This window comes from Marmota marmota, unplaced genomic scaffold (genome assembly GCF_001458135.2).
Source record: "Marmota marmota marmota unplaced genomic scaffold, marMar, whole genome shotgun sequence".
NCBI lineage: Eukaryota > Metazoa > Chordata > Mammalia > Rodentia > Sciuridae > Marmota > Marmota marmota.
Genome location: NW_026000196.1, coordinates 10,016,870 through 10,043,680, shown reverse-complemented (window position 1 = coordinate 10,043,680; position 26,811 = coordinate 10,016,870). Strand labels below are relative to the sequence as shown.

The 26,811-nt window shown below is 46.0% G+C and overlaps 1 protein-coding gene across 4 annotated transcripts in view; it reads right to left on the bottom strand.

Annotated features, from left to right (window-relative positions):
- The window catches only part of Slco3a1 (solute carrier organic anion transporter family member 3A1), a 254,468-nt gene that overhangs the window by 178,516 nt on the left and 49,141 nt on the right, over positions 1-26,811 (bottom strand). Inside the window, exon 1 of one of the 4 annotated variants that reach the window (XM_048790316.1) lies at positions 16,186-18,744. The exons of the other annotated variants lie outside the window; for them this stretch is intronic. Coding sequence (XP_048646273.1) covers positions 16,186-16,318 — 133 coding nt within the window. The 5' untranslated portion in view covers positions 16,319-18,744. Of the gene's footprint in view, positions 1-16,185; positions 18,745-26,811 lie in introns of those variants that run through there. 4 annotated transcript variants of the gene reach the window in all.

Sequence of the window (26,811 nt, the reverse complement as noted above, 5' to 3'; positions counted from 1 at the left end):
TATCACAGTCAAGGTTAAGAGATAAATCAATTATCTCTGAAAGTGTCCTGAGTCCTTTGGTTTTAAATTGTGGCGAGAACACTTAACACGAGAAAACCCTCTTAACAGATTTTCAAGTGTATAATACAGCACTTTTGACGACAGGAACCATGTTGTACTGAGGATCTCTGGAACCACTTCATCTTGCATATCTGTAACTTGAACCAGCTGAACAACACCTCCCTGTTTTGGTGCTATAGAAAGTTTGTCAAAACTCATCAACTCATATACTCAAAAGGGTAAATCTTATTATATGTAAGTAAAATTTCAATAAATCTGACTCTTAACTAAAAAAAAAGTTAATAGAATCAAACAAGGTCATTTTCTATTTTTCAACATAGACTTTAAAGAATATTTTGTAAAACAAAAACCACCTAAACACAGAAGAGAACTTAGCATGAACAACATTAGACCGATGAATTTAGCACTCCATCAGTCCTTGACCAGTTCAATTTTTTTTAAAAGAGTAAATCATTATTTAACACAGTGTAAATGAATAACTAAAAAGTAAACAATAACATAAACTCTACCAACTGTAAATTAATAGAGTCTAACTACTAGCTTGTGTTATTTCATTTTTATCTATTTATTATAAAACTGTCAGAAGGCCATTCTGCCCAGGTGGCAGATAAGGAAACAGACACATATATAAAGGTTGAGAAATCTGGCAAAGGCCTTACAGCCAACAGCATGCGGATTCCAATCCAGGTCAATTGTCTTGAAAGTGCCATGAGCCAATCGTAATCATTTATATTTCTAAGTCTGCCACACTTTAAGTATTAAAGTAGCATTTCCAGGGCTGCAGATGTAGCTAAGTGGTGGCCTAGTATGCACCAAGCCCCAGAGAGGTTCAGTCCTTAGCACCACAAAAATAAAATAGTATTTTCTTGTGTTTTCCCACCTCATTTTCATTTTTCCATTGTATAATAAAGGGCAAAACAAACTGACATGGAATTTTTTTTTCCATCAGAAATTCTGAGTCCACTCTCTGCCAGATATTATGACCAGATACACCTAAAGATCAGCACATTTAAAATCACAAATTCCAAAATTATATTAAGGTACAAAAGGAAAGAAATACTACCGCTGGTAACTGACAACCAATGACACACATACAAACACGGTGATCCTACCGAAATGGAACATACAGTGAATTTATAAATACATTTCTGCAAATGTCTCTTTAGATTCCTACTTTCCACAGTCACGCTGAACCTGTCTAGAACAGAATAAAAGATCTGAAAAAATTTCCTCAAAATTTTTAACCCGAGGATTGTACCAATAGGACAAGAGCGATCTTAAAACATGGACATGTTAAAACATGGATATGGGCTGGGGTTCTGGCTCAGTGTTAGAGCACTCATTTAGCATATGCAAGGCCCTGGGTTAGATCCTCAGCACCACATAAAAAAAAATAAGTAAAATAAAGATATTTTAAAAAAAAAAAAACATGGACATGTTGAAACAGCTCAATTTCAAGTATTTTCTTTCACACTTCCTATAATCTACTCATATGCAATAGGGTCAGGAGCTGTGGAAACTCAGACTCCAATCTCAGACTATGAGTTTGGAGAAAACTCTTCTTGGAGAACTTAATGTCAGATTTTGCTCTGAAAGATGAACAGGAATTATCTAAACAAAGAAGCTGGAGCTGGGGTTTACTCCAAGGAGAAGGAAGAACAGAATGAGCAAAAGTCATGAGGCCGAGTGGCACATTCTAGAAACAACTGGTATGTGTGGCTACAGCTGTCCAACATGGCAGCCACGTGTGACCACTGGCTCTTGGAATGTTGCTGGTCCAAACTGAGGTATGCTAGAAGTATAACACATGATGGAGTTCAAACAATTAGTATCCAGAAAAGATTGTAAAATGCCTATTAATAACTTTCTTATTGAAAATGTTGCAATATTTTCTGATATTTTGATTTAAACACAATACACTACTAAAATTAATTTCACCTAGTTTCTTTTTTATTTAAAGGTAGCTACTTTATTTATTTTAATGTAGTAGAAAATTGGCAATTTTGTGGCTCATGTCATATGTCTACTATCTAATGAATAAGGAGTCAGGGCTAAAGATAATATCCACAGGTACAGTATTATTTTTTAGTAAGAGAGCTAACATTTCCTGAATGCTCAGTGTTTTGAGTACCCACCTGTAGAGCATACTTAATCTTCCTGATGGCCCCCTAAGCTGGGTAGCACCTGCAGCGTCACCATTTAAGAGCCTAAAAAAAACAAAGTCAAAGTATCTTGGGGCCCTGTCACACAACAAGTGGAAGAACTGAGACCAAAACTCAGCTTTCAGGCCAGGAGCCTTCCCTCCTGAGAGCGAGCAACAGATCAGGGACAGAGGAAATGCCACAGATGTCTTTTCCTGAGGTAAGGGGACACAGTAGAGGAACCTAAGGAGGGTGCCTAGAAGCCAGAATGTACTGACTCCTCCCTGCAGCAAAGGAGATTCAGGGTGGAGGTTAGAGCAGAGTCACAGTGAGCTGAGGACCCTCCACCCTGACTGCCGAATCCACAGAAGAAAGCAGTCCCAAAGAGCGACAAAACTCAGCCCCCTCAGGAAAAAACTGAGCGTGCTGTAGCTGGTGGAGAGTTTCCTTCTTTCAGGGTAGTCTGGGGCCTTCGCCACCATGCAGTCTCCCTTCCTGCCTTCGAGTCCTGGCAGTGGAGGCTTTGCCAGGCTTCGAGAAATAATGAAGCGCCACGAATTATTTTGAATGCCCACAATTTGCAGAGTATCTAAAATTTTTAAAAAATTAAATAAAAAAGCATATTGCCTCTCTCTAGTGACCTAATCATCAAGTGAGATGCTGCAAGCCATAGATACAGCAATCTGGAGTTAGAGAGGAGAGAGAGCACTGCTGCCTGGCTCAGTAACTCACCCAAGGTCATATTTCAGCTAGGTTTTCAGCCTTGAAGGCTAGAGGTCTTTCCTGGCTTCGTCACTTGCCCTTGGTGTGTGCCTTGAAAGGCAGGATGCTCCTCCTTCCAGCAGGGACCATGGCAGGGTGGGGGTGGGGGTGGCATGAAGATCAAGTGACCATGAAACAGAAAAGACAAGCTTCAGGTGAAGGAAAGAGGAGGCTGGGCTTGCTCTGCAGAGGGCTGAACCCAGCAAGCCTGTAGCCACCACCCGAGTAACTCAGAGGCTTGTCGGACTCACTCCTGGCCCTAGAACCTGCTGTCATAGAAACTGATCATCAGTGAGTTCCTAGGCTGAATCCACATTTGAAAATACACAACTGTTTTATAAACAGGGCACACACCCAAGTATGCAGGGTGACAGCTGGCTCACTTTGTGGCTAATCCTGCAAATAGTTTCTCCTCTGTCTCCTCCTCTCTCTTAGCATAGCTTCCTGTGTGCTCTAACCTTTTGCCCAGGGAGCAGAGAGCAGGGGACACTCAATGTGGGAGGCAGGACCACAGGGTGGTGTAGAAGATGGACTGTGGATCATGTATGCCCCCATGCAAAGGCATTCAAATTCAAGTTTAAAAAAATGCACACCTGACAGCCAACTGCAGCATAGCTGGCTGCCAGTTCACGAGCCAGGCCCTAGAACACGATGCTCTCCTGGTTCTTTTCCACTGCCTTCCTTAAATAGTAAAGAGAGAATAACAGCCTCTAACGCTAAGGTTTTACTACATTCCAGGCACCGCTCCAGGCACTTTATTTGCACTAAATCATTTAATCTCATAAATCACCTACGATGTGGGGACACTCATTCCACTCACTTCCCAGACAGAAAACTGCAAAACAGAGAAATGAATTGTCCCAGATTGCACAGGAAGGAAGTAGAGAAGCTGGGACAGGAACCCAGGTAGCCAGGCTCCCAGGTCCCCACCCTCTGTAAAGGCCATATAGTGCTAGGCGCCCTTTGCTTTTTCATGCAAGGAGTCTCTTCTATTTTGATGCAAAATGGGAACACTGGTAGGATCCTATGTCCTGGGGAGAGTTCACTCCTACCCCACCACAGAGACTGGAAATGAAATTTCTCTGCCTTTTCATGGGGAAGGATCACCTCTCATCTTTGGAAGGATTCTCTTTTGAAGCCACACAGGTCATTAGCGGGAAATACCAGTTCTCAGCTCCCCTCACCCTCGACTGTGGCCGTCACTGAAGCTTCCATCCTGCCACCTACCTCCCTACCCTGCCACATAGTTCCACTCCACTCTCTCTGCTGCCTTGCACCCACCTCCCCTCTTCCAGTGCCCCTTGGCCTGTACTCTCCTCCCTTCACACAGAGACTTTCTACTCCTCTGGCACATCTAGGCTAAGGTGCCCCTTTCCCTCCTCCTTCTTCCCATAACACTTTGCAAATTTTTCCAACATGGGAATCTACACAATTTATTTTTACTAATGTGTGTCTCTGAAAATTTTACAAGCTCCCCAGGATATACTGAAAATACTAAGATGACATGCAGCAACGAAAAAGCCACCAGGTACCTGACTGGGTCAGCCTGACCTCTCACAAGGAGACCTAGGTTTCTGGGACCTGCTATTTGTGTCCTTCACCCAACAGAGGTCCCAGACTGACTCTGAGCCTCCAGTGGTGCCCCAAACCCTGTGAGTCTTATCACAGACAGCTCTGGTTTGCTCTCTCAGGTCCAAGGACACTGTTTCCCTTGCTGACCTTGTCACCTATTTACTTCTGCTGCCAGGTGATGACATGGTTTACAGATAGACTGTATCTTATTTAATACAGATAACTCACAAAGAAAAAGTAAACTTTGAGACAGGAATGTTGGCAGGTCATAAGGAAACACCTCTATTGAAGTTTATGGATATAGTCTGTGAATTTTCAGCACAGGAAATGTAACTGGGAACCCAAGTGAAAACATCCCCTGCTGTCACAACACTGCACTTGACCCTGGGCTGGTCTACAAGCACCCTGAGATCTCTGACCCAGAACACCAACAAACAGTTTCTTCAAGAACCTGCTTCCACCTCAACCTGGTAGTCTTGGTCTTGGGATTATTGACCTTTAGGGTCCAACAACTCTTTGTCGTGGTGCCTGTCTCTGTGTGCTGTAGGACACTAAGCAGCACCCCTGTCCTCCACCCAAGAGGTGGCAATCCCCTCCTTCCAGCCCCACTATGATCACCAACAGCCAGAGATGAATCTAGCATTGCCAAATGTCCTCTGAGATGCAGAATCACCAGGGTTGAGAACCTTTCTATCAACTCAGCTCTGGGCCCTTATATGGGATCACTTATTCAGCTTCCTCCGTTTCCCTCAATGGCACCGTTATTTCAGGCACCCAGAGTAAACCCAGCTTCAGCATCCATTCTTCCTGCTATTCCATCTGTCTTTCCAGTTGGCCACTAACCAAAGAAGATTGCATTTCTAGTTGACATAGGCTGGCATCTACACTCTATCTTTTACTGGCTGTGTGTCTGCGCCTGCTCTTCATCTGCAGAATGGGGATGATGGGAACTTGAAGGGCTGCAATCAACTGTGAAGTGCCTGGCAGCAGTAGGCATGTGGAAATGTGTTCAACCCCTGGACACCCACCACCACATCTTTGTTGAGGAATAAAAAGGCAGAGGGATTGGAATCCCCACCCTTCTGCCTCGGTTCCCCTGCCCACTGACCCTTCCTATGTAAGTGTGGACGGAAGGATGATTCATCCTCTGCTGAACCCCAAGGGCCCAAGCACACCAGGAACAAACTGGAAGCCATGTGAGGTCAGAACCCAGGCCTTGGGTCTGACTCTGACCACATAGACTGTGAGCGCCTAAGCCCACTGTATCCCAAGATCAATTTAGGGACACTTCCCTGCCACCTCGTGTCACTGGTGCCTTAAAAACTGATGTTCCTTTCTCACAGTTCTGGAGCTGGATGTCTAAGATCAAGGAATGGGAAGGCTCAGTGTCTGGTGAGGTCCTGTTCCTGTGTCCTCACGTGGTAGAAGATGCAAGGCAGCTGCTCTCCAGGCCCTCTTTTCTAAGTACACTAATCCCATTCTTGAGCACTTAATACAGAATCCACAATAATGAGAATCAACTGCATTTCCCTAGACCTATTTAAGCACACACATCCCTCCACCTGGGTTAGGCATGAGCACTTGAGGACAGCAGGATACCTGGAATCTCTGCTCGAGTACCCTGGGTCAGGTAAAAAAAGCATCAGTTCTGTCCACTCTTCTGGCTGCCAGAAGGGAACTTCAGGGCCAAATGGCCACTCTAGGCAAAGTCAAACACCTCATGGTGGCAGGATCTACCCTTAATGACTATTTTTGGTCAGGAGAAATTAGAGGTTTGAATGCCTAGTGGGAGAGATGGATCCACTTAAGAAAATGATCCTTTTGCTTTATTAGGGGCCCTGTATGTCCCTGAAAGTCAGATACCCTGTCTCTTTCCTGTTTTAATTGTCCAGAGGGTATGCTTGGTCACAGGCTCAGCAGATGCTCACAGGCCATCAAATTCCATGTTAACTCTTTAGTGTGTCAGCTCAGGGAAAGGAGAAGACCCCCAGGTCTTGCCCATCCCAAAACCGTCTCCCATCAGCCGTGCTGGCAGTTTTGCTGGTTGCCCCAGGGTGCGATGGAGCCCGGACTGCCCAGGCTTGGGGCCAGCTCACCAGCTGCAGATTTCATTACAGCTCTCCTTGTTTTAGAAACAGAGCCCAAAAGACAAGAATGCAAATAGACTGCCCTGTGGCCAGATTCTAAAGAATGCACTTAGAGGTCTGTTCAGAACACAGTCTACTGCCCTCATAGACATGTGACAAAGACCTTGCTCATGAAGTGTTTTGAGCAGCTTGAGGAAAAGGTGCTCGATTTTCAAGCCTTTTTTATGACCATAAGATTTGTTTGTTTTTCCCGTTGAATTTAAATGTTTTTCTGAGTGATCCAAAAAAGAAAAAAAGAAAAAGACTCTTGCCTTTTAGCCCTTAGCAGAAGAAACAAAAAGAAATGCTACATGTCCTAGGACTATAAGTATCAAAAACTGACCATGCACCAAGCTCAAGGTATCTCCTAGACTAGCTACGCAAAGGGACGACACAGCCCAACTTCCCCACTCAATCTAGATCCCTAGCTAGCACCCCCATACCCCATGATAAGACCCACAAATGTGGCTAAATCCCTTCCATGCTGGATGGATACTTCTCCTGGGAGAACCAAAGCACAAGATGGTATCACGCTAGTACCATGTGCAGTATATCTACCAGAAAAAAAAAATTATCTGGATTGGATGGTGCAAATAACAGTAGATTTGGATAGTGTTTATGATAGAAAGACAATAATCACAATAATAAAAGTAAAAACACAAGAAATTTTATTCCATGAGAACAATTAGTTCTTAGTGTCCACATAGAGTGGCTGCCCTCCAAACTACCCTCACCCTTTAAAATGATGCATTCATGCATTTATTCATTTGATGAGCATGTATTAACCACCTGAATGTCCCAGACATATTTCTGTACATAACACTTACATGCAATGAGAAGACAAGGTTTAGATCTCCAGGTGTAGGAGGAAGACAGGTGCCTGAGAAACAGGTGCAGCACCACTGAGGGGTGATGAAGGATAACTGTATTGCACAAAATGTGGCACTGGAAGCGAGCCTGGGGAGAGTAGGGGGAGTGGGGAAAGAGAAAGCTCCACAGAGGAAGAGGTCCTGGAGTTGACTCTACATGGGGCAAACAGGAGTTTACTAGATCTACTAGATGGAAAGAAGAGAAAGGGTCTTTCCATCCAGTAGACCAGCATGTGCCAACATAAAGGCACTAAGAAACAGGGTAACCACAAGCAGCATAGTGCCTGCTGTTAGGGCACAGGGACGCCGGGCACATTGAGCACCGACAGCAAACACTGTGCCTATATCAACAGGTGCACAGGCTGTGCTTATGGGTCTGCCTGTGCATGATTTCTTTGTTTGGGGAGTGGGCTGACAACACTAGGGAAGGAAGCTGGGGGTCACTCATTGCCACTTCCAGCTTCTTCTAATCCCTACCTATGAACAAACTTCCTTCTTCAGCATCAGAATTTGGCACCACGGGTTCCACCTAGAGAGGAGACATGATAAAGTAGAGGCGGTATTCTAGCCGTGGCAGCTCTGTGCTGAATAACAAACACAATCTAGAGAATTCTAGAGGACTAGTCTATGATTCATGCTGTGTGTAAGAATCCCAGCAGAACTCAGCAGGGTTGACTTGAGTAAAAGCTCATGAGAGACTAGAAAGAGTCACTTTAATGAGGCCAGTTTAATTCCCTTCCCTATTCAGTGTCTGCTGCTTTCCCCAGGTGGAGAAGCCAGAGAATACAAGGTGGGCGGGGCTCGAGGACAAGGTCCCCAGTCTCTGATCCCTTGCTGAAAGCTGAGGTGCACTGTCCTCCGGGGATGTTTGTCACTATTCCCTTTGTCTAATGAAGGAGACACACTGCACTGTGAAGATGATGCAGCCACTGTGAGCTGCTGGGATGGGTACTTTGGAGGCGATTAGGCAGAGGACTCTGTGAAAGGCTCAGGATGGAAGCATCTGGACAAACAAAGCAATCAGAAGGGAAAGAAGAAGCAAGCATTTCAAAGCCACCTGCATCTCTGCAGGAAGCAGTTGAGGAGAGGAGCATGAGGAGCCTTCCCTGGATTTAACTGCCCCTGGATCTGCCTGTGAGAATTCTTGGCACCAGATCCTGCAGGCAAATTCCACAGGGAGAGAGCTCCATGCCAGTGGGATTGGGGAGACTGCTAAAGACAGTGACCTTGATTTTTACTCCTGGCACTATGTCCTAGTGGCCCCCAGAGAGTAGGCTGAATGACAACCAAAACCTGTGCTTTTAATTTTTAATAGATAAGGTTCTAGATATTTGACAGCTGATAGATAACAGGATCCAGGAAAATATAATAGACAACAGAATGTGGATGCCAACAGGACTAGGACCAAATAATTAATTCATCTGTAAAATGGGTTTAATTTATTTCCTATGGGATTATCTATTATATGTGACTCATTTGTGTGAATGATTATTATATGTCAAATGTTGTCTGTATGCATCCCATGACAATGCTTCTTGGTTAAGGCCTCACATTAGCTCCTCTGAATTGGGGGAACAAATTTATTATTCAAAGAAAAGCATGACTAAGGTGGACAGTCTGCCTCAAATCACCATGCAGAGTTGCAAGTGGGGAGCTACTTGTACTCATGGTTAAACTAGACCACAGTTCATGTCTGTACAGAGAAATTAAAGTAGATACTATATCTTCTGCTTTCTTATTCCTTTCAAGATGCTCTGATGATTTGAAACCTACTTGCTTACTATTTTTATATTTAAAACAAACATAAATGCATGAGCTCACTGGATTTACTTAGAGATCCCAACCATGCAATCACTTGTCTTATAGAAAGGAAATCATCAGCACCACAAACAGATTAAGGTATTTCAAAATTTCTTCAGAGTCCAACTCTTCCCGATCATTTACAAAAGCAGCTTAAAGCCTTTCATAGTTAATTGAAAGACAAATTCAAAAATACTAATTATGTCCCATCTCATTCTTACTGTCAAGATGGGGGTGAGGGACAACTGTACAAGGCTTTTGTCTCTCCATGACCAAAGCTGACTTTGAAAGCAAGATGGCACATGAAATGCCATTTGTGGTGCCGCAGCCAAACTCTGTGGAAGCAAGAGCTCAACTTTTTTACATTCTACAAAGAACCCCCTTATCATTCTGCCTTGGGATGAAACCACCTCTTGACATGAGTGGTGCTGGCAAATGTTACCCAAGCCTAGGTGTGGATCCCTTCCAGCACAGAGGCATTCTGATATAACAGGTTAATTGGGGTCTGAGGATGGTAAATGCTCTGGCCCATTCAATATTCCTAAAATTTGCATTTGAAAAGCACATCTCTGCCCAGAGCTTCTAGGTAAACCTGAGCCCACAGAATGGGAACTTGGGTGCTGGACACAACACCCCATAGGGTCATATTCTAAATGCTCAGAACTGCAATTTTGTGTCCAGCTCTAAAGGACTTTTCTGTCCCATGCATTCTAGGGACACAGCGATACTGTATTGTGTGCTATGGGAAACATCTTCCTTACAGACACTGATGATCAGGATGTATTAGCAGGAACTTGCATGCAGGGTGTGCAAATCAGACTCAGCTTAAACTTTGGCCTGCTGGCTCTCCATTGAGGTCTGCCTCAGCAACAGTGCTGTTCAGAACAAAGCCTGAACTCTTCTTTCCTCTGTGTCCCCAATCTGTCACAAAGCAAAAATGCCCTGACCTCATCCCAAGCCATGGTGCGCTGGGGCTGCCAGCCGGAGCCCCTGCTTCTGTCTGGGTCATTTTTTCAACCTATCTCCACTCAACCTAGCTACTTCAGATCAGAGCTGCCCATAATTAGCTAGGCACAGATGCCCCGGGGGCTGCCAAAATGAGGAGGCTCTGATGCCTTTGGGGTGACTCACTGAATGAACCAGGAGGATGAGATGTACAGATTCTTAACAGAACTGCATGAAAATGACACTGAGTGCAGAAAGCTTCACAAAATCCCCCCAGGGTCCCCATTTGAGCTTCCCTCCCTATCAACAAGAGCAGGGAGTTGGAACCAATGGACTCAGGGCTGGATGGCCTCAAATAGCCTGTGCCTTCCTGATACCTCCAGGAGGAATTCTGGAGGTAGATGCAATCTAGAGCAGATGTGCCCAAACTTACTCCCAAGTATCTCGATCCCCCACCTTCCCCACCACACACTGCTGATTTCCCATATCCTGAATGCACCTACAAGCAAAGCATCCTTTTCTTACAGGGTGGCCCTTGTTGAAAGGCACAAAGGTAAGGCCTGACATCTCCCACTTCACAGGCAAGGATGGACTGGTGAGAGGAGGGAGGTCAAGGCTAGCAACACAGGAAGAAAAAAGTAAAATAAAGTGAAGGGAAGTGGAGGAGAGAGCCTGGGTCACTGGCATGAAGTGAACAGTCGATGAAGGATATTGTTAGACAATCTGAAGCTGAGGCGCCTCAGAAGCCCAAATGAGATTCTTGTTCACAATGGAGATCTTCATTTGGAACTGTCAGGTCTGGTTTTTAAAGTCTTTCCTCAGTACTATGCAGAACCTGGGAATTTGAGCAGGATCTCAGGCATATAACTCACTTTGGGACATCCAACTCTCTAGAGGGGTTCACTGTCTCTATCAGAGTTCCCTAGGGAGCCTGGATTTGATGTTGTGTTTCCCAAGCTGATTTGTGTGGGGGTGGGGAGTTCTCAGGTGCTCTTCCCTTTAATCACGTGTGTTCAGATACTCCAACTCTCTGGGATACTAGATTTTAATAACAGATACTTCTTTTTCTTTCCAAAAGATTCTGAAAACCCTTATCACCCACTGAATAACCCTACCAATGCTGTCTACTGTGGCTAGTGAACTACCGCTGAGAAGACAAGACCCCAGAGCATCGTCATTGACAATGACAGCCACGATCCTCCCAGGAGTTGGCCTGATACTGACGCAAAAGAAAGAATCCACATGCAGGACTACTGGCCACACTCAAAAACTCACAGCTAGAAAGTATGTGGCAAGGCCTGAGCATGCCCGGATTCCAGCCCGACACCAGCACTGGATGCCTGGAGCAGCTGATGAAATTCTCAGTCTCCGTTTCCTCATCTGCAACATCGGGAACAAAAGACACAATCTCCAAGAACACACTCTGGAATTCCTAAAAACAACTATATAATTTTAAAAGATTACGGAACTTAGAAACACTGTCTCACTGTAGCAGAGAAGGGCTGGCTGTCAACCAAACTTGCCTCTGCTTCTTCCTGGGCACACAGCTTAACTTGTGGGCCACACGTTCAGGTATGGCCACAGAACTGAGCTCTGGCCAGGGGAACACAAGGGAAAGTAGCCACGTGCCCCTCCATCCTGGAACATGATGCACCTACTGCGGATGGCCACCCCAAGACGGCAAGAGCCACCAGCTGGTGGAAAGCAGGCCACCTATTTTGGACTTCACCTGAGCATAAAAATAAAACACAAAAAAAAACACAAATTCTAGCAATTAGATATACGAGGGTTTGCTTGTTACAGCAGCTGTCAGTACCTCAACAAAAACATTTACCATTCTTTAAAAAGGGTAAAGAGTTATGAGGCTGTATTGAATGTTTCTCCTAAACATGATCAAAGAGAATCACTAAAAATAATGAGGCTACCAGATATATTTTTTAGAGTTTGGACATAATTATACACACACTTCATGTGCTTGATGTAACATTCCAAGAAAGTTGAAACTCTCAGGTGAGTTTTCTGGTGCCACCCTAGGAACCCTTTTCAAGTACTTGTTTTGACACACTGAAAACAAGCAGGGTCCCCATTCACACAATGAATATCCATTACAATGAAATTGCGCAGGGCACTCCACAAGGACATCCGGTGTGGCTTGGGGTGTTCCTTCTCACTGTCCACACCTTCTTGTCAACAGCAGGCTGCCATTCTGGAGCATTAGACTCTCACTGGGGAGACATCTGGGTATGCTGTTGGGGTACAGGGTACACTAGAGAGCCTGAGACAAACACGTGAGTGGATCGGCCAGCAGTCATGTCACAAGGCTCCTGTCTGACCTTCCACGGCCACCGTCACAGTATGGCTCCCCTGTCCTACCCCTAGCACTAAGTGTCTTCCACTGCTGATGTGCCAGTGTTCTGTTGGCTTCCTATTTTCCCTCGAAGTCTACAGGAAATCCTCACTCTGTACTTCTTAAAATTTCTACTCCAATTGCGATATGACCTGCTACCGGAGCATACAGCATCTTCTGTGAATTTCTAAATGGCCATAGACATCATCCGTGGACCCTGTAGGCCTGGGGAAAAGACGGCCACTGTGGGAACCAGGAGGGCTGAGCTCAAGACCTGACTCAGCCGTGGTCTCCACCCGTGACCTTGAGCAATCATCTCAAATCATCCGAGTCTGGGAATCTTCCCACATGATGGGAATAATTACTCCTCTGCCCCAGGATTTTAAGAAAACCAAATGCTTCCATTCATTCAACACACGTGTACCAGTCCCTTCCTTACTCTGAGACCCATTTTAAACTTGAAAACATAGAAACATGGACAAGTGCACTCCCAGGGGGCTGGTGTTCTGGTGAGAAACTTAAATAAGCATATGACATGCCAAGTGAAGGGCAATGGAGACAAAGAAAACCAAGTGACTCGGCAGGTGAGTGGGGGAAGGGCATTCAGGGACGCCTCTGTGGGACATCTCATGGGCAGAGTGACAGAGGAGGCACAAAGGCCCTAAGGCAGGATTACCACACCACCAGCAGGAGGGCCCGACTTCATCTCTGGATGCCACAAGGCCTGGACTGTTTTCAAACATCCTTCATGCCACAGGCAAACCAGCCCTGTTTTCCATCCCTCAGAGTAGAATCAGAGAGCTGCTCTCCTGCACCACCAGGCTCTCCTCCCCTCCAAGGACCAGGCACTGTGGCATGTGTCCTGCAGCACGGAATCAGGGCAGTCAGGCCTTCCTTTAGGAACACTGGACAGCAGTCCTGGGAGGTCCAAATACTGCTGCCTGGTGTTCCTAAGGGAAGGCCTGATCGCCCTGGGCTTGGCAAATGCTCCTGATGCCTCCTCTGTTATTAGCATATCCTCACCAGCAGGCAGGACTTAATGAATCTTCTAGAAATGCTTTGTGTAATTCTACTGGGATCATGGATAATGCAATTAGCAGATAAAGAAATTGACTGGAATGAGATGAAGTAAAAACTCAAAGATCACATTTCCGACAAGTCTGCTTCAAGTCAAGGGTTCTCACGGCAGAATGTCAAATTTCACTCAGTAAAGGGCCACTCAAGGGAAAATGTCATGCAACCAGTCCTGAGAACGGAGGAGAACAAAGCCACATGGCTGAGCAGAGCGTGGGCTAGGGAGGCAGCAAGAAGGCTGTATATATGGAAAAGGGATCCTGGTGACAAAATGAGGTGAATATGCAGCTAGTTATAAAAAGTGAAAAAATAATAGTAAGTGGATCCTCTCTCCAACGGATGCCTGCTGGGATGAATAGTTCTGTACAAGGACGTTCTTAATTTGCAAGGAAAAAGTTCAGAACTACTGAAGGAGTTAGGACCTGCCTCAAGGTGTGACCAGTACTCCAAGAAGCCTTCCTGAGCCAGCTGGAATATAATCAGTAAAAGTTCCTCATCCACACCAAACCTGCACACAAACCTTCAGGGCAGCATTACTCTTTTTTTTTTTTTTGGCGGGGTTGGGGGGTATCAGGAATTGAACTCAGGGGCTTGACTACTGAGCCACATCCCCAGCCCTATTTTGTATTTTTTTTTAGAATCAGGGTCTCACTGAGTGGCTTAGCATCTCCCTTTTGCTGAGGCTGGCTCTGAACTAACGTGTGATCCTCCTGTCTCAGCTTCTGGAGCCGCTGGGACTACAGGTGTGCACCGCCACTCCTGGCCAGCATTACTCTTAATAGCAAAAAAGTGGGAGCCAGGCATGGTGGCACACTCCTGTAATCCCAGCAACTAGGGAGGCTGAGGAAGAAGGATTGTGAGTTCAAAGCCAGCTTCAGCAACTTACGTGAGGCCCCAAGTAACTTAGCAAGCTCTTCTCTCATAATAAAATACATAAACGGCTCGGATGTTGCTCAGTGGTTAAGCACCCCTGGGTTAAATCCCTGGTACCAATAGAATAAAATAAAATAGTGAAAAAGTGGGAAGAACCCAAATGCCCATTAATGGATGGATGGATGAATGGAATGTGGTACACCCACCCAATGGCATATCATTTGCCCATAAAGAGGAAAGATGTGTGGATACAAGTTACATCATGGACCTCACGGCAAGTGAAAGGAGGCAGTTATAAAAGGTCATGTACTGTATAATTTAATTTATATGAAAACTCAACAAAAGACCAATCTATGAAGATGGAAAAGGAGATCCCTTGTTGCAAGGGCCTGGGGGTTGAGGGCAGGGAGGATAAGAAGGGATGGTACTAGGTTCTTTTTCAAGGGTGATGGAAATGTTTTAAAACTGGATTGTGTCAATGGCTGCACAACTCTGTGAATATACTAATCCACTGAACCACACAGTATATGGTCAATTTTATAGTTATGTGAGTTGTATCTCAATAAGCCTATCCAAAAGAAAGAAAAGAAAAAAAAAAGAAAGCTTTTCTTGTTGATATAGCACTGAATTAATATAGCATAAAGGCTAAAAAAAAAAAATACTGAACACCCAAGCCTGCATTCCTCCAACAGCCTGCAAGGGAAGGTGCGGGCTCTTCAGTTTCTAAACAACAAAGCGCAGGCTGTCACTGGAAGTTAACTTGCCCAGCAATAGGCAACAGGAACTGGAAGAGTTAAAATTCAACTCCAGGACTGCTTAAATGCAAAGATCCAAAACTCATCTTTGCTTCATAACATCAAATGGGGAAATGCCAGTTGGGTGTGGGGTGCAGACACATTGTGGACAAATATGAAATGGAGTACATACAGACTCAGTCCTTTCCTTTCATTTCTGCAACCAAGACCTGGCGGACACCTGTTCCATGCCAGGCTATGCTTTATGCTCTGGGAACATATCAGTGAGTTAAACATAGTTCTTGTCTTTATGGTGTAGATGTTTTGGTGTAATGGAACAGGAACTACACATATAATTAACTAAGCATGTACTATGTTCAAGATGGGGATACATTCTATGGAGGGAGAAAAACCTGAATATGGGGGATAGCAAGTGCTGAGACTGGGCATGCTACGTTAAATGATGCAATAGAGAGGGACTTTCTGATAAGATTATATCTGAGCGGAGCCCTGGGCTGAGTGAAGCAGAGCCACAAAGTTACCTGGGAAGAGTGATCTATGTGAAGGGAATAGCTAATGCAAAGGCCCTGAGGTAGGGATAAGCTTGATGTCACATTCAGGAACGGCAGAGGTCGCAGCTGCAAAAACAAGAAGGGAACAGCACGCAGGGCCTTGCAGACACAGTGGACCAAGTTTTGCTCAGAGGGACACTGGAGGCCTTGCTCACATCTACAACGAGATGGGAGTCACTCTATTTCTAGGAGAAACACTAGTGGCTGTAGTCCACAGAGAAGACCACAGGGGCAGAATCCAGGGAGCAGAAATCACGGCAGGGTGGACAAAGAGCATTGGACTAAATAAGGAAAATAAACATCTACCTACCTAGTGCAGGGTTGGGGTTTAGGCTTTGGTGGGGGAGGCCAGCCTCGGCAGGGACACCAAGGTTCCTTCTCTGAGATGCTAGAGAAGCCAAGTCCCCCTCTCCTTGTTCAGACAAGGTTAAAGATCTCTCCATGCCAGAGGCTATTTCCCACTGCCAGATCAGCCATTTATCCCAAGTTGTTTTATTTTCATCTTTTGCATACTGCTTCCCTTTGAAAAATTCTGCTTATTCCCCTTCCAAATAAATATGCCAGCCGATCTACAAGGCCAGAGGGAAAAACACACAGAGCAGGACCATCGGGGCCGCCCTGCGTGGTGAAACTCAGAACAAACCACATCGGCCTTCCACCCCCATCACTTAGGGCCTGGTTTGCAGCAACTGCCCCTCAATCATTGACTCACAAACAGAAACACAGGCGTGGGGTGGTGGGGGCGGGGGAGTTTCAGACACTCAGACTCTCTGCTGCTGGGAGGCCACCAGGACTCTGGAGCTCAGAAACCAGCCAGCCCTAGCAGGAAGTCAGAGATGAGGGAAGGACAATAGCCAGGACTTAGCTCATTTTCCTTCACCAAAAGCTGGTCTCTGACCCCAGGACACACCCCTGGGATGGGGCGCTGCTTTGAAAAAGGCTCCCTCCTCATCTTGTCCTTTCTGGGAACTAACAGCCCAGCCCCGCCCAGAGCTTGGAAAGTACAGGCCCCAAGAGACTTTTGCTTTTGGTAATAGTACAAACAACAGGTCCGGTTGGCAGGGTACAAAGTCATTTCAGGAGCAAAATTCACCAGTGACTAGCATGGTTTGGGAACGTGTGCAGTCATTATGAATTCACACCTCCACCCTGAAAAATGTCAGTGATCACAGCTTCCAGACACATGAACACGTGGAGCTCATCCTCTTTCTGCTTTCTTTAATGGTTCTGTCACTCGTGGTTAAGGTAAGATGCATGAGTCATGAAGCCCAGGAATGGGGAGCAGGAAGATGAATTCATCCATCCAACTTCTAATGGGCACCTACTATGTGTCTGGCCTGGAGATACAAACATGGAGCCCAGAGGGAGAAAATGACAGAACAAGCATCAAGCCCAACACGGTGGTGAAAAGTCTAGACTGCAGTCAGGCTACCTGGGTTCAAGTCCCAGTCCTACCACAAACTGGCCTAGTGCCTCGCTGGGCCTCAGTTTTCTCACCTGTAAGATGGACATATCAAAAGGCCTTACTCCACAGGGTAGGGGCTAAGACGGAGAAGAGGGAACAGGGTAGGGCACTGGGAACAAGGGCTCACAGCATGGGGATGACTTATAGCTCTTTGGAAAGAGACAGGAGAGAGAAATGAGGTAGGTGAGACGAGGGGGGTGGGGGAGAGGGGGGTCATGGCGGGGAAATGCAGAAAGGACAACGGGATGCGAGGTGCAGGAAGAGGAAACAGTGTGGCCCAAGGCACAGAGCTGGGGAAGCCAGTGAGGAATTAGGAGACAGGATGATATGTAGCACTTAAGTAGAGCAGAGATCCAGGGTCACCCTCAGGGCCCATGAAAGGCGGCTGTGGACCCAGTGCCCAGACCAGCCATGGATGTCTTACCCTCCGTGCACAGAAGGAAGGGGAGGTGAAGAGCACTTTGCAGGTGACTCTCCTCCACCTTGCCCACTCTACCTCTTACTGGGCTTCAATCACCGGTACCTCCTCTGTCCTGACAAAACCTTACCTGGGCAATGTCCTCACCTATGATGGTCTTCACTGGGCTTGTACTTCCTCTTCAATCTGTACCTGGATTCACCTCTCAGGGACGCCTGCTGGGCTCCTGACATGACCCAGCCACCTGTCACCCTCTTTAATAGCCCCGTCACAGTTAGAACATAAATACTGGCCTCTGTGATTGCTTATGGAGCCTTGGTCCCCAGGAAATGCAGAGGACAGGAACTCTGTTGGCCTTTCTCAGCACGGGATCCACCCACTTCATGGTCCTGGCTCAGTCCAGTGGCTGGCCAAATGACAGCACTTGGGATCCGCCAGCTTGGTGGGTAGACAGTTTACCTGAGAGGCTCACATGGGGCACGGGATGGGTAAGAACATGGAGGTTCCCATCAAGCTTCTAATCCAACCAAATACTCAGAATGTGTCTCAGGAACCCCCAGAGGTTTCCATTCCTCTAATGGGGGAGTCTGGAAGGTCAAAATTATCAAGACTACTAAACAAGTAATAATGCAAAAATAAAGCTAGCAATGGAGGTTTCTGTACGATACAGGAAGATAGCGTCACTGGTGTGCGCACGGGACATAAGCCTATGTATGCTCACATTTAACTCCTAATAGAGCAGATATCCATGGCCACAACCCATGTCAGCATGAGATCTCTGGGGTCCTCGATAATCCCTAAAAAGTGTATCAAGAAGAAAATGTTTAGAACCTATTTGCTGTTCTAATTCATCCATCTCTACCTGCCCCCTCCTCCCCAGAAGAAAAACATAGCTCAGAAGTCAAATCAGCAATAGAATGATCAGTGAGGGTGGGGGTCACAGGTCTAGTCTCAGGGCACACACTCCAGCCAGATTCACCAAGCAGCATAGGTGTGTGGGTCCCCCCCACCTTGGATCAGCCCTGCAGAGCCCAGATGTCCCCTCCCAAACCTCCCACCACCCCTCAAAGCAGAGCTAAACACCAATAGGGAATTCCCACTGTCAAACCCATTTTCCCTATTCCTGGATGACAGTCGTCTGCCACGGTGATGTCAGACTGCTCACATCCACACCACTGCCCTATGGTTCCTGGGGACAGGCCCCAACAGGAAAAGCTGCTCCACCTGCCATGCCCGGTCTATCCAATGAATGCCAACACCTCCCCATAGGCTCCTGGAGGCTCTCTAAGACTCCCACCCAACTCATCACCTCAGGTTTTCCTCTGTGCTGACCATTCACCTCCCATAGAGGTCCCCCATCAGAACTTGGTGCCTTAAGGGCAAAAGCTGAACTTTACTTATCCCTGCAGCAGCCCCAGCACAGACTCTTCCTGGAACATATCACAAACTGGACAAGGATTTATTCCATCAATGAAAGAACTCCTGAGTGAGCAAAGGAATGAGCAAGTCAGTCAATGAATGACACCTTCTAAGATGACAGTTTATCTTACACAGGCCACTTCATAAATAGTTGTCTTCCTCTACAGGGGGTGATCCTGGACATCTTTCTAAGATTAAGGAAACTTCTTCCCTGTTCTTATTTGAAGAATGAGAAGTCCTCATCATAATAATAATCAACACAGATCATTTCTCCAGGCAGCCTCCCCTGAGGTTGATGCCAACAATTTGGGGTGGGGGGAATTCTCTGATCACTGATCAGAGTGGCATTGCCCCACCTTGTCCCTACATCTGAGACTCTCTCAGCCACCTCTCCTTGACCAGGGTGATGGGTGCAGGTGAACTTCTCTCCTGCTCTCTGCCCTCCTGGACCAGGAAGGGTGTTGGGGTCTCTGTGAATTGGACTTTCAAATGGCGCAGCACAGTGTTGCAGGGAGCAAGGAAACACACAAACACTTGCTGAGAAGACAGAATCAATACGTGACAACTGTAATTCTCGGCACGATAATTACACCACGTTTGCAGGGCTCTGCAGTCACCCTATTGATTTCGGAAAAGTGTATTTTCTGCTTCAGAAACACAGGTGCAGGCCCAGATCTGCTCTCCAGTCTTTCTCTTCATTGATCTTGAAAATAATATCCGGGTACAAGATGCTTCTGCAAGCAATCCTGCATCTTTAGCCTGTGGTTTTGCCTGACTATTCATTATCCACTTCTGCCTACCCTACCTGGATCCATTTTTACTTGTGGAAAGAGTCAAAGAGAACCATTCATTGATTTTCTCAAATCACTGGTTCTTACTTTGCACCGGGTGCTTGTGTAGGTTCTGCTGATGCAAGGACACACTGTTCCAACGTGGAGTTTCTGAGCCCACCAAGAGCTCAGTACTCTGGGGGAAGGCACTAGTAGACTTCAGTCGATCCACAGAATGGGAGAATATATCTGCAAATCATATATCTGATGTAGGTCTATTATCCAGAAAGTATAAAGAACTCATACAATTCAACAAAAAGAGACTAATAACTCAATTTAAAGATGGGCAAAGGATTCAAGCAGATATTTCTCCAAAGAAAATATAAGAATGGCCAATAAGTTCATGAAATGATGTTCAACATCATTAGGGAAATGCAAATCAAATAGACTTCACACCTATCAGCATGGCTACAAACAAGAAGACAGACCATAACAGTGTTAGCAAGGTTGTGCAAAAGCCAGAACTATTATACCTGACTTGAGAAAATGTAAAATAGTGCAGTCAATTTGGAGGACAGTTTACAAATGTTAACCACAGAGCTATATAGGACCCAGCAGTTCCATTCCTGGGTATATACTTCAGAGAACTAAAAACATAAGTCCACATAGAAAACTATACACAAACGATCAGAGCAGCATTATTCATAAAAGCCAAAAGGTGGAAACCACCCAAGAGTTCAACTGAAGAATGGATAAGCAAAATCTGTTATATCTCTACAATGAAATATTATTCAGCTATGAAAAGGAAGGGTGTTATACATGGATAAACCTTGAAAATATTATGCTAAGTGAAAGGAGCCAGACACACAAAAAAACACATATTGCATGATTCCATTTCTATGAAACACCCAGAAAAGGCAAATCTATAGAGACGGAGCATAGCTGAGTGGCTGCGTGGGGCTCAGGAAACAGGGGCTAGAAGGTGACTGCTAATGGGATTTCTTTGGGGGATAAAGAAAACATTCTTGAATTAGATAAGGGTGATGATGGTACCATGCATGAAAAGTCACAGGATTCTATACTTGAAAAGGGTGAATTTTATGGAGTATGAATTTGATCTCAATAAAATAATATACCTTGAAGTACGTGATTTCATCCTTAGCTCAAAGCTACCTCACCCAAAGCAAACCAAAGCAGACTGACTAGCTTGAAAATATGCACAACAGCTTGAGCTCCCCTGTCAAATCAAGCAAAAGCAAGACAGACATTTCTTGTTTGTTTTTGCCTTCTCAGACTGGATATTAGCTACCTGTCACTGGAGTCACGGAGGGTCACTCCCTGGCTGCCTTTCCCGAGAAATCTGTGTCATGAAATCACGAAAGGCAGAATCAGCATCCCACATACCATGACATCCAGTACTGTCAAAGACCTTGAGTGATCAACACAGTCACCAACCCTCACCCAAAAAGGAGGGGTGGGGACAAGAACCAGGAGACAGGGTGTGAAATACAGAAACAAATGAAGTTGGATAAAGTGTAAATTTGTTCTTGGAGGAGATACGTGGGAAGCTACGCTACACAGACAATCAGATATTCATTAAGTACTAAGAATCTGGGTTGGCTACAAAGACTGGTCTAGATTATGGAGCCTACAGCAAACCAACCAGGAAGCACACAGCCTGGTGTGGTCCACTGCAGGATGCTCTCTGCAGGAGCCCGCCTGCCCTCCCCAACTCCCACCTGAGTCAGAGACCCCACTTGGTCGAAACGCAGGATGAGGACAGGTGGCAGGACTGGGCTCCTCTGCACAGCATGCAACACCAGACTCTTTCCAGCCTCCACTGTTGCAAGCTGAGCTCTGCTTCCCTAGACCCCTGCTGCCTGCTCTCACCCTCTAACCTCCACAGGTAGACTCCAGAACACCTGGGTGGGCAGGCTCTGCACTCACAGCCTCCTGTTCCTGGTCCATCTGCCTCCTCTGCTGTCACTACTTTCTTCCTCAAGGCACCTTCCATCTCTCTTTCTCCAAACGCCCACCCCAACACCCCCACATCAAACTCCTCCTCTGTGTCTCTGCAGCAGGATGTTTATCTTGCTCATATAGAAACCATCCGTCTGCTTTCTATAATGACAACTGCCAATACTTGTATGGGGGTTCCCAGCTGCCAGACCCTGTTTTGGCTCTTTACCTACAGCTACTCTTGGAATCCTCGTAACAACCCTCTGCAGCGGGTACGACTCATCCCTGCTTACACATAAGGTACCGGGTGCCAAATCACACAGCCAGGAAATAGGGGAGCCAGGACTTGTACCCAGCCAGGCAGTTGGGCCTCTTGGCCCATCCTTCCCCACGCCATCCTCCCTCTGTGGTGTGTGGGCGTCCGCTACCTGTGTCCAGAGCCATCTGCCTCCTCTACCTCTTTGGCTTTTAAAATAGCCCCCCTTTCCCAGCTCCCACCACTTCCACACCTCCACAGGTGCAAGAAGGGCCTGAGAATTGTACCAACACCTGCCACAGGGCAGGGAAGTTTGCAGCAGGGACAGAAACAGAAGTCAAAGCTCAAGGATGCCCCCGTTTTCCACCAAGATTTGTCTATGTTCAGCACTTTCCTGGGATGCACCCATTTGGGAGGACAGAGGAACTTGAATGAAAAACCCCCAAGTTCATAAGCAATGACCCCCCACCTTCCACCCTGGTGCTATCTGCACGTCAGCCCAACTGCAGAGCTGTGCATTTATCTGCAGGAACAGGATGCTGGCATGGCCCCATGGACACAGCCACTTCTCAGCTTTGCTGCAGCTGGAGCTCTCAAGCCCAGCACCCTGGACGGACCTCCCAGGAGTATTACACAGGGTAGCACAGGGACTCTCTGCAGGGGCCGGGGGTGGGCTGGTTATGAGGCTCACACACCACTCAGGAGCAGAACAAGCTTCCCTGGAGGATGGCACTGATGATTAGGGATGCCGGGCGGTGGGTGGGGGGGAATGGGCAGGAATGGCTGGAGGCCAGGGCCTCACACCCACTTGCTGGCTCAGCCTTTTACAAGGGTGTGGGAAGCTGAGTGAGGAAAGCAGAAGCCAATCTCTCATTTATCTCCATTTGGACCTAGATCTGCTATCTGAGTCCTGCTTCTGCTCCCACAGCCAGACTGGAACATCTAGTTGGGAGGATAAACAACTCTCACATGTTACTGGAAACGCCCCTGCCAACTGGGCTGTAGTCACTTTCTGGAACTTTCTACCCACAGGGGAGTTGCCAGCAGTTGTACCGAGTAAAGACCCAGCACCTAGAACAGCACTCTGCACAGTACAGACCAAGTGATCTCAAAAGTCACCTGCCAAGCAAGGTCACAAACAAGAGAAAGCCCGTCCTGCCTAGAACACAGCTGCTTCTTACCTCAGGAGAGACTGCTCCAGGGAAACCCAAATCTAGGATAATGCAGGAATGAACTCACACTCTCAATAAATATTGAAGTGGGCTCAACAAGTAACAAAACTACTGTAGCTGGAAGCCTGAGTCTGCTGCCTCAACTCGAGTTCTAGAGTCCATCCTGTCTGTGATAACTGGGTGCTTGAGTTCTGGTCTCAAGACCCAGGAGGGTTTAAGAGCTCAAAAAAGGACACACCTCAGAAGCTCTGGAGCAGGGAAGAAAGGGAAGAAGAGGGGCATGTGTCCAGGCATCTGGGCACCATCTAAGCCAAAAGCAGATGAATGAAAAAACCCCCAAGTTCATAAGCAATGACCCCCACCTATGCAGGGGCAGCCAGACCCAGGGCACGTGAGCCTGTTTCCAAAAGGCCAGGTCCGACGGGGGCACAAGTTGGATCTCTGGGTCAAAGATCAGCTGCTTTCTTGTGAGGGTGTCACTATATGTCAAAGGGCATTCTGAAAGACCATGCTTGGCAAGGAGAGGTCTTATCATGGAAGACACACCCAGGATGGGGTTCTAGAAGGGTTGAGCCTGGCTAGTTGAAAGAGCTAAACTTCCAGTGCCCTATCGTTCTGCATTTCATGGTTCCAGTCAAGGCCAGGGAAGGAAAGCCTGTGGCAAAGGTCAATGCCCACAGCCTCCTATCCCCACATCCCAGCCTGTGGTCACTGGGACCCAGGAAGGCAAGCTGCCTTCACACTACTTTAAGGTCTAAGGCTCGGGGTAGAGATGGAGGAGCACCCTGGGAACACTCACTGGCTGATCTGGCCTCTCACTGTCAGATGCACCTGATTACAAACTTCTCCCAGAAGCATACACTACAGAGGTGTTCACATTTGCCATTCCTTGGTGGCAGGTCTCCACTGGCTGAATGTTCCTGGAAGGATGCCTACTTTGCTCTTTTTCGGGGGAAACTTTTTGGTAACTCAGATCAATGGCACTTGCCCCTTGGCCTTTAAGCATGACTGCAACTAACCTAGGAAAATGGGATCTGACCTCATTCTTCTTTCTGAATGTAACAAAAGTGTATCAGAGACATGTTTAGAAAAAAAATAGTACAATTCTTTAAGTCTTTGGGAAGTTTCCAAATGTTTTATTTCACTTGGGTTCCTACCACATACGTTCCCAAATTATAGAATGTTCTTCTGACCAGTATCTTTCCTAGTTGTAAATGCTGTGAATTTACCTGAATCATAGCTGACTACGATATTCCCTAAGTAGAGGTCTTCTGATTATAACTGAGTTCTTGATATCACTAGTAAATTCATCTCTTTGCCTTTCGATACCAAGTGCATTTAAGATGTTCTGCTGCAAAGGGGCAATGGTTCCACAAAATGTGTCTGTCACCTTTCTCTGTCCCTGCAAACTCAACCCACTCACTTGTCTTCTCATCTGTTTTATTTTTTAAAGAGATCTTACATGCTTTCTGTCTTCGATAGGTTTAGCAAAACCTGAGTTATTACAGATTGAGTATGCCTTATCTGAAATGCTTGAGAGCAAAAGGATTTTGGATTTGGGGGAATATCTTTATATAAAAAGTGAAATTCCTCGAAAACGAATTCCCCGTATAAATACAAAAGTCATTTCTTTTTCGTATATATTACATACACATGGCCTTAAGGTAATTTGATAGATTATTCTTAGTGCACCTGTGTTTTGACTGTGTCCCATCCCATGAGGTGACATGTGGAATTTTCCACTTGAGGCATCATATTGGTGTTCAAAAAGTTTCTGGGAACAGCTTGGATTTTTGGATTAGGGATGTTCTACCTGTATTTTAATGTTTTTGACAGAAGCCTTCTCATCAGAGGAAGAAGGCAGAAGAAAAATACAGATTCTGACATTTTTCCCTCCTAAGATGGCAAACCATGCCTTCAAGTTTGCATGGGTAGATACATTTCAGACTTTCCCTCAGACCTCGGTAGAGAGAAATATGCTTGAGAGAGAAGTCAGCACCACCCACTTTCAGACCTTTCCCATTTCCCTCTGAAAGTGTTTTGATCATGGCCTCAAATATTTCTCCTGGATTCTCTGGCTCTGCCCCAAATCCCAGGTATCTGAAAATCACCAGGAATTAACATGATCAGGGACCCAAGCCAGGCAAGTCCTCAACACGCCTGTAGAGAGAAAACTGAATAATTATCTCCAAATTTTATCAATGATTGAGAAAGTCAGAAACTTAAGGAGTCATCCAGGATTCTTCTCACTCTCAGGAATTCCTCCCCACCATAGTCCATCAGGAATTCCTCTCAACAGTACCAGGAAAATCTCAACTCCATCTAAGTCTATATTCACTGCCAGGATGATATTTCTTTCACCCCACTACTATAAATAGCCTAATAGGGTACCTCTCACCCATTCCTGCAACAGTGAGACATCATCAGATCATATAACTCCTATCTGAAATGGATAGATAAAAATGGATTTTAACTATATTTGGAAAAACACTCCAGTAACCTACTAAGGCCTACGGGGCCCTGCAGGACCAACCACGATCAGTCGCCTCTCAACTTCAGCAATCCACATCCCTCCTGCTCACCCTGCCTCAGAGGTTTTATTTTGGTTTCTCCTATATACCAACTTCATTGTTACAGGGCCTTTGCACATGCTGTCTGTAGTATCCCCCACTGTAACATTAAATAGTATTTGCAATTATTATGTTTATTTATTCGTTCACTTTGGTCTGTCCTTCCTATTAGAACATAAACTTACATTTTTTCATCATCATATACCCAGACCCATGCCTTCCACACAAAAAATAGTTAAAAAGTATTTGTTGAGTGAATAAAGGGATGCACAGTTCACAGTTCAGAACACAACCTGTCCAAAGACAATTCGCTTAGGATTTGAGTGCACACTCTTGGCAGCAGAGAACATTAGAGAAAGATCATATCTGGGCATGGTAGGGACATCTTAATGTGTACTGCAGAAAGTTTCAGGACATATGATGGTTCTGCTGCACCTGAAGAATGTGGAAGAATGCATGCATGCATGTGTGGATGTGTTCAATGTTCAAGTGTCTGAGTATGTGTGCAAGAGTGTACATGTGTAAGTGCCTCTTTGTGCACACATGTTCACATGTGTGAGTGTGTGCATTGTATATCATCAAAATGCCCTTCATCAGTTCTGCTTGGCAGGACTAGCCCGATCTACCACCCACATCCCTTTGTGAGTGACAGGTGTTCAGATCTCAAGGCAGGCTTAGTTCTCAAAGAGAACCTTATCCAGAAAGCAGGAGAAATCACTCTGACACCTCCACATCAGAGACCTGAACCCTCCAGGTCTTGCTGTGTTATAATATCCCTCTGCCTGCTTGCCAAGGGCTGAGCCGTGTCATAATATCCCTCCTGACAGAGCTCCAGGGGATCTGGTCGGACCATGACAGATCATCCGCTAAGTGAGCACAGAGGCTGAGGCCACTCTGGGCTCAATCT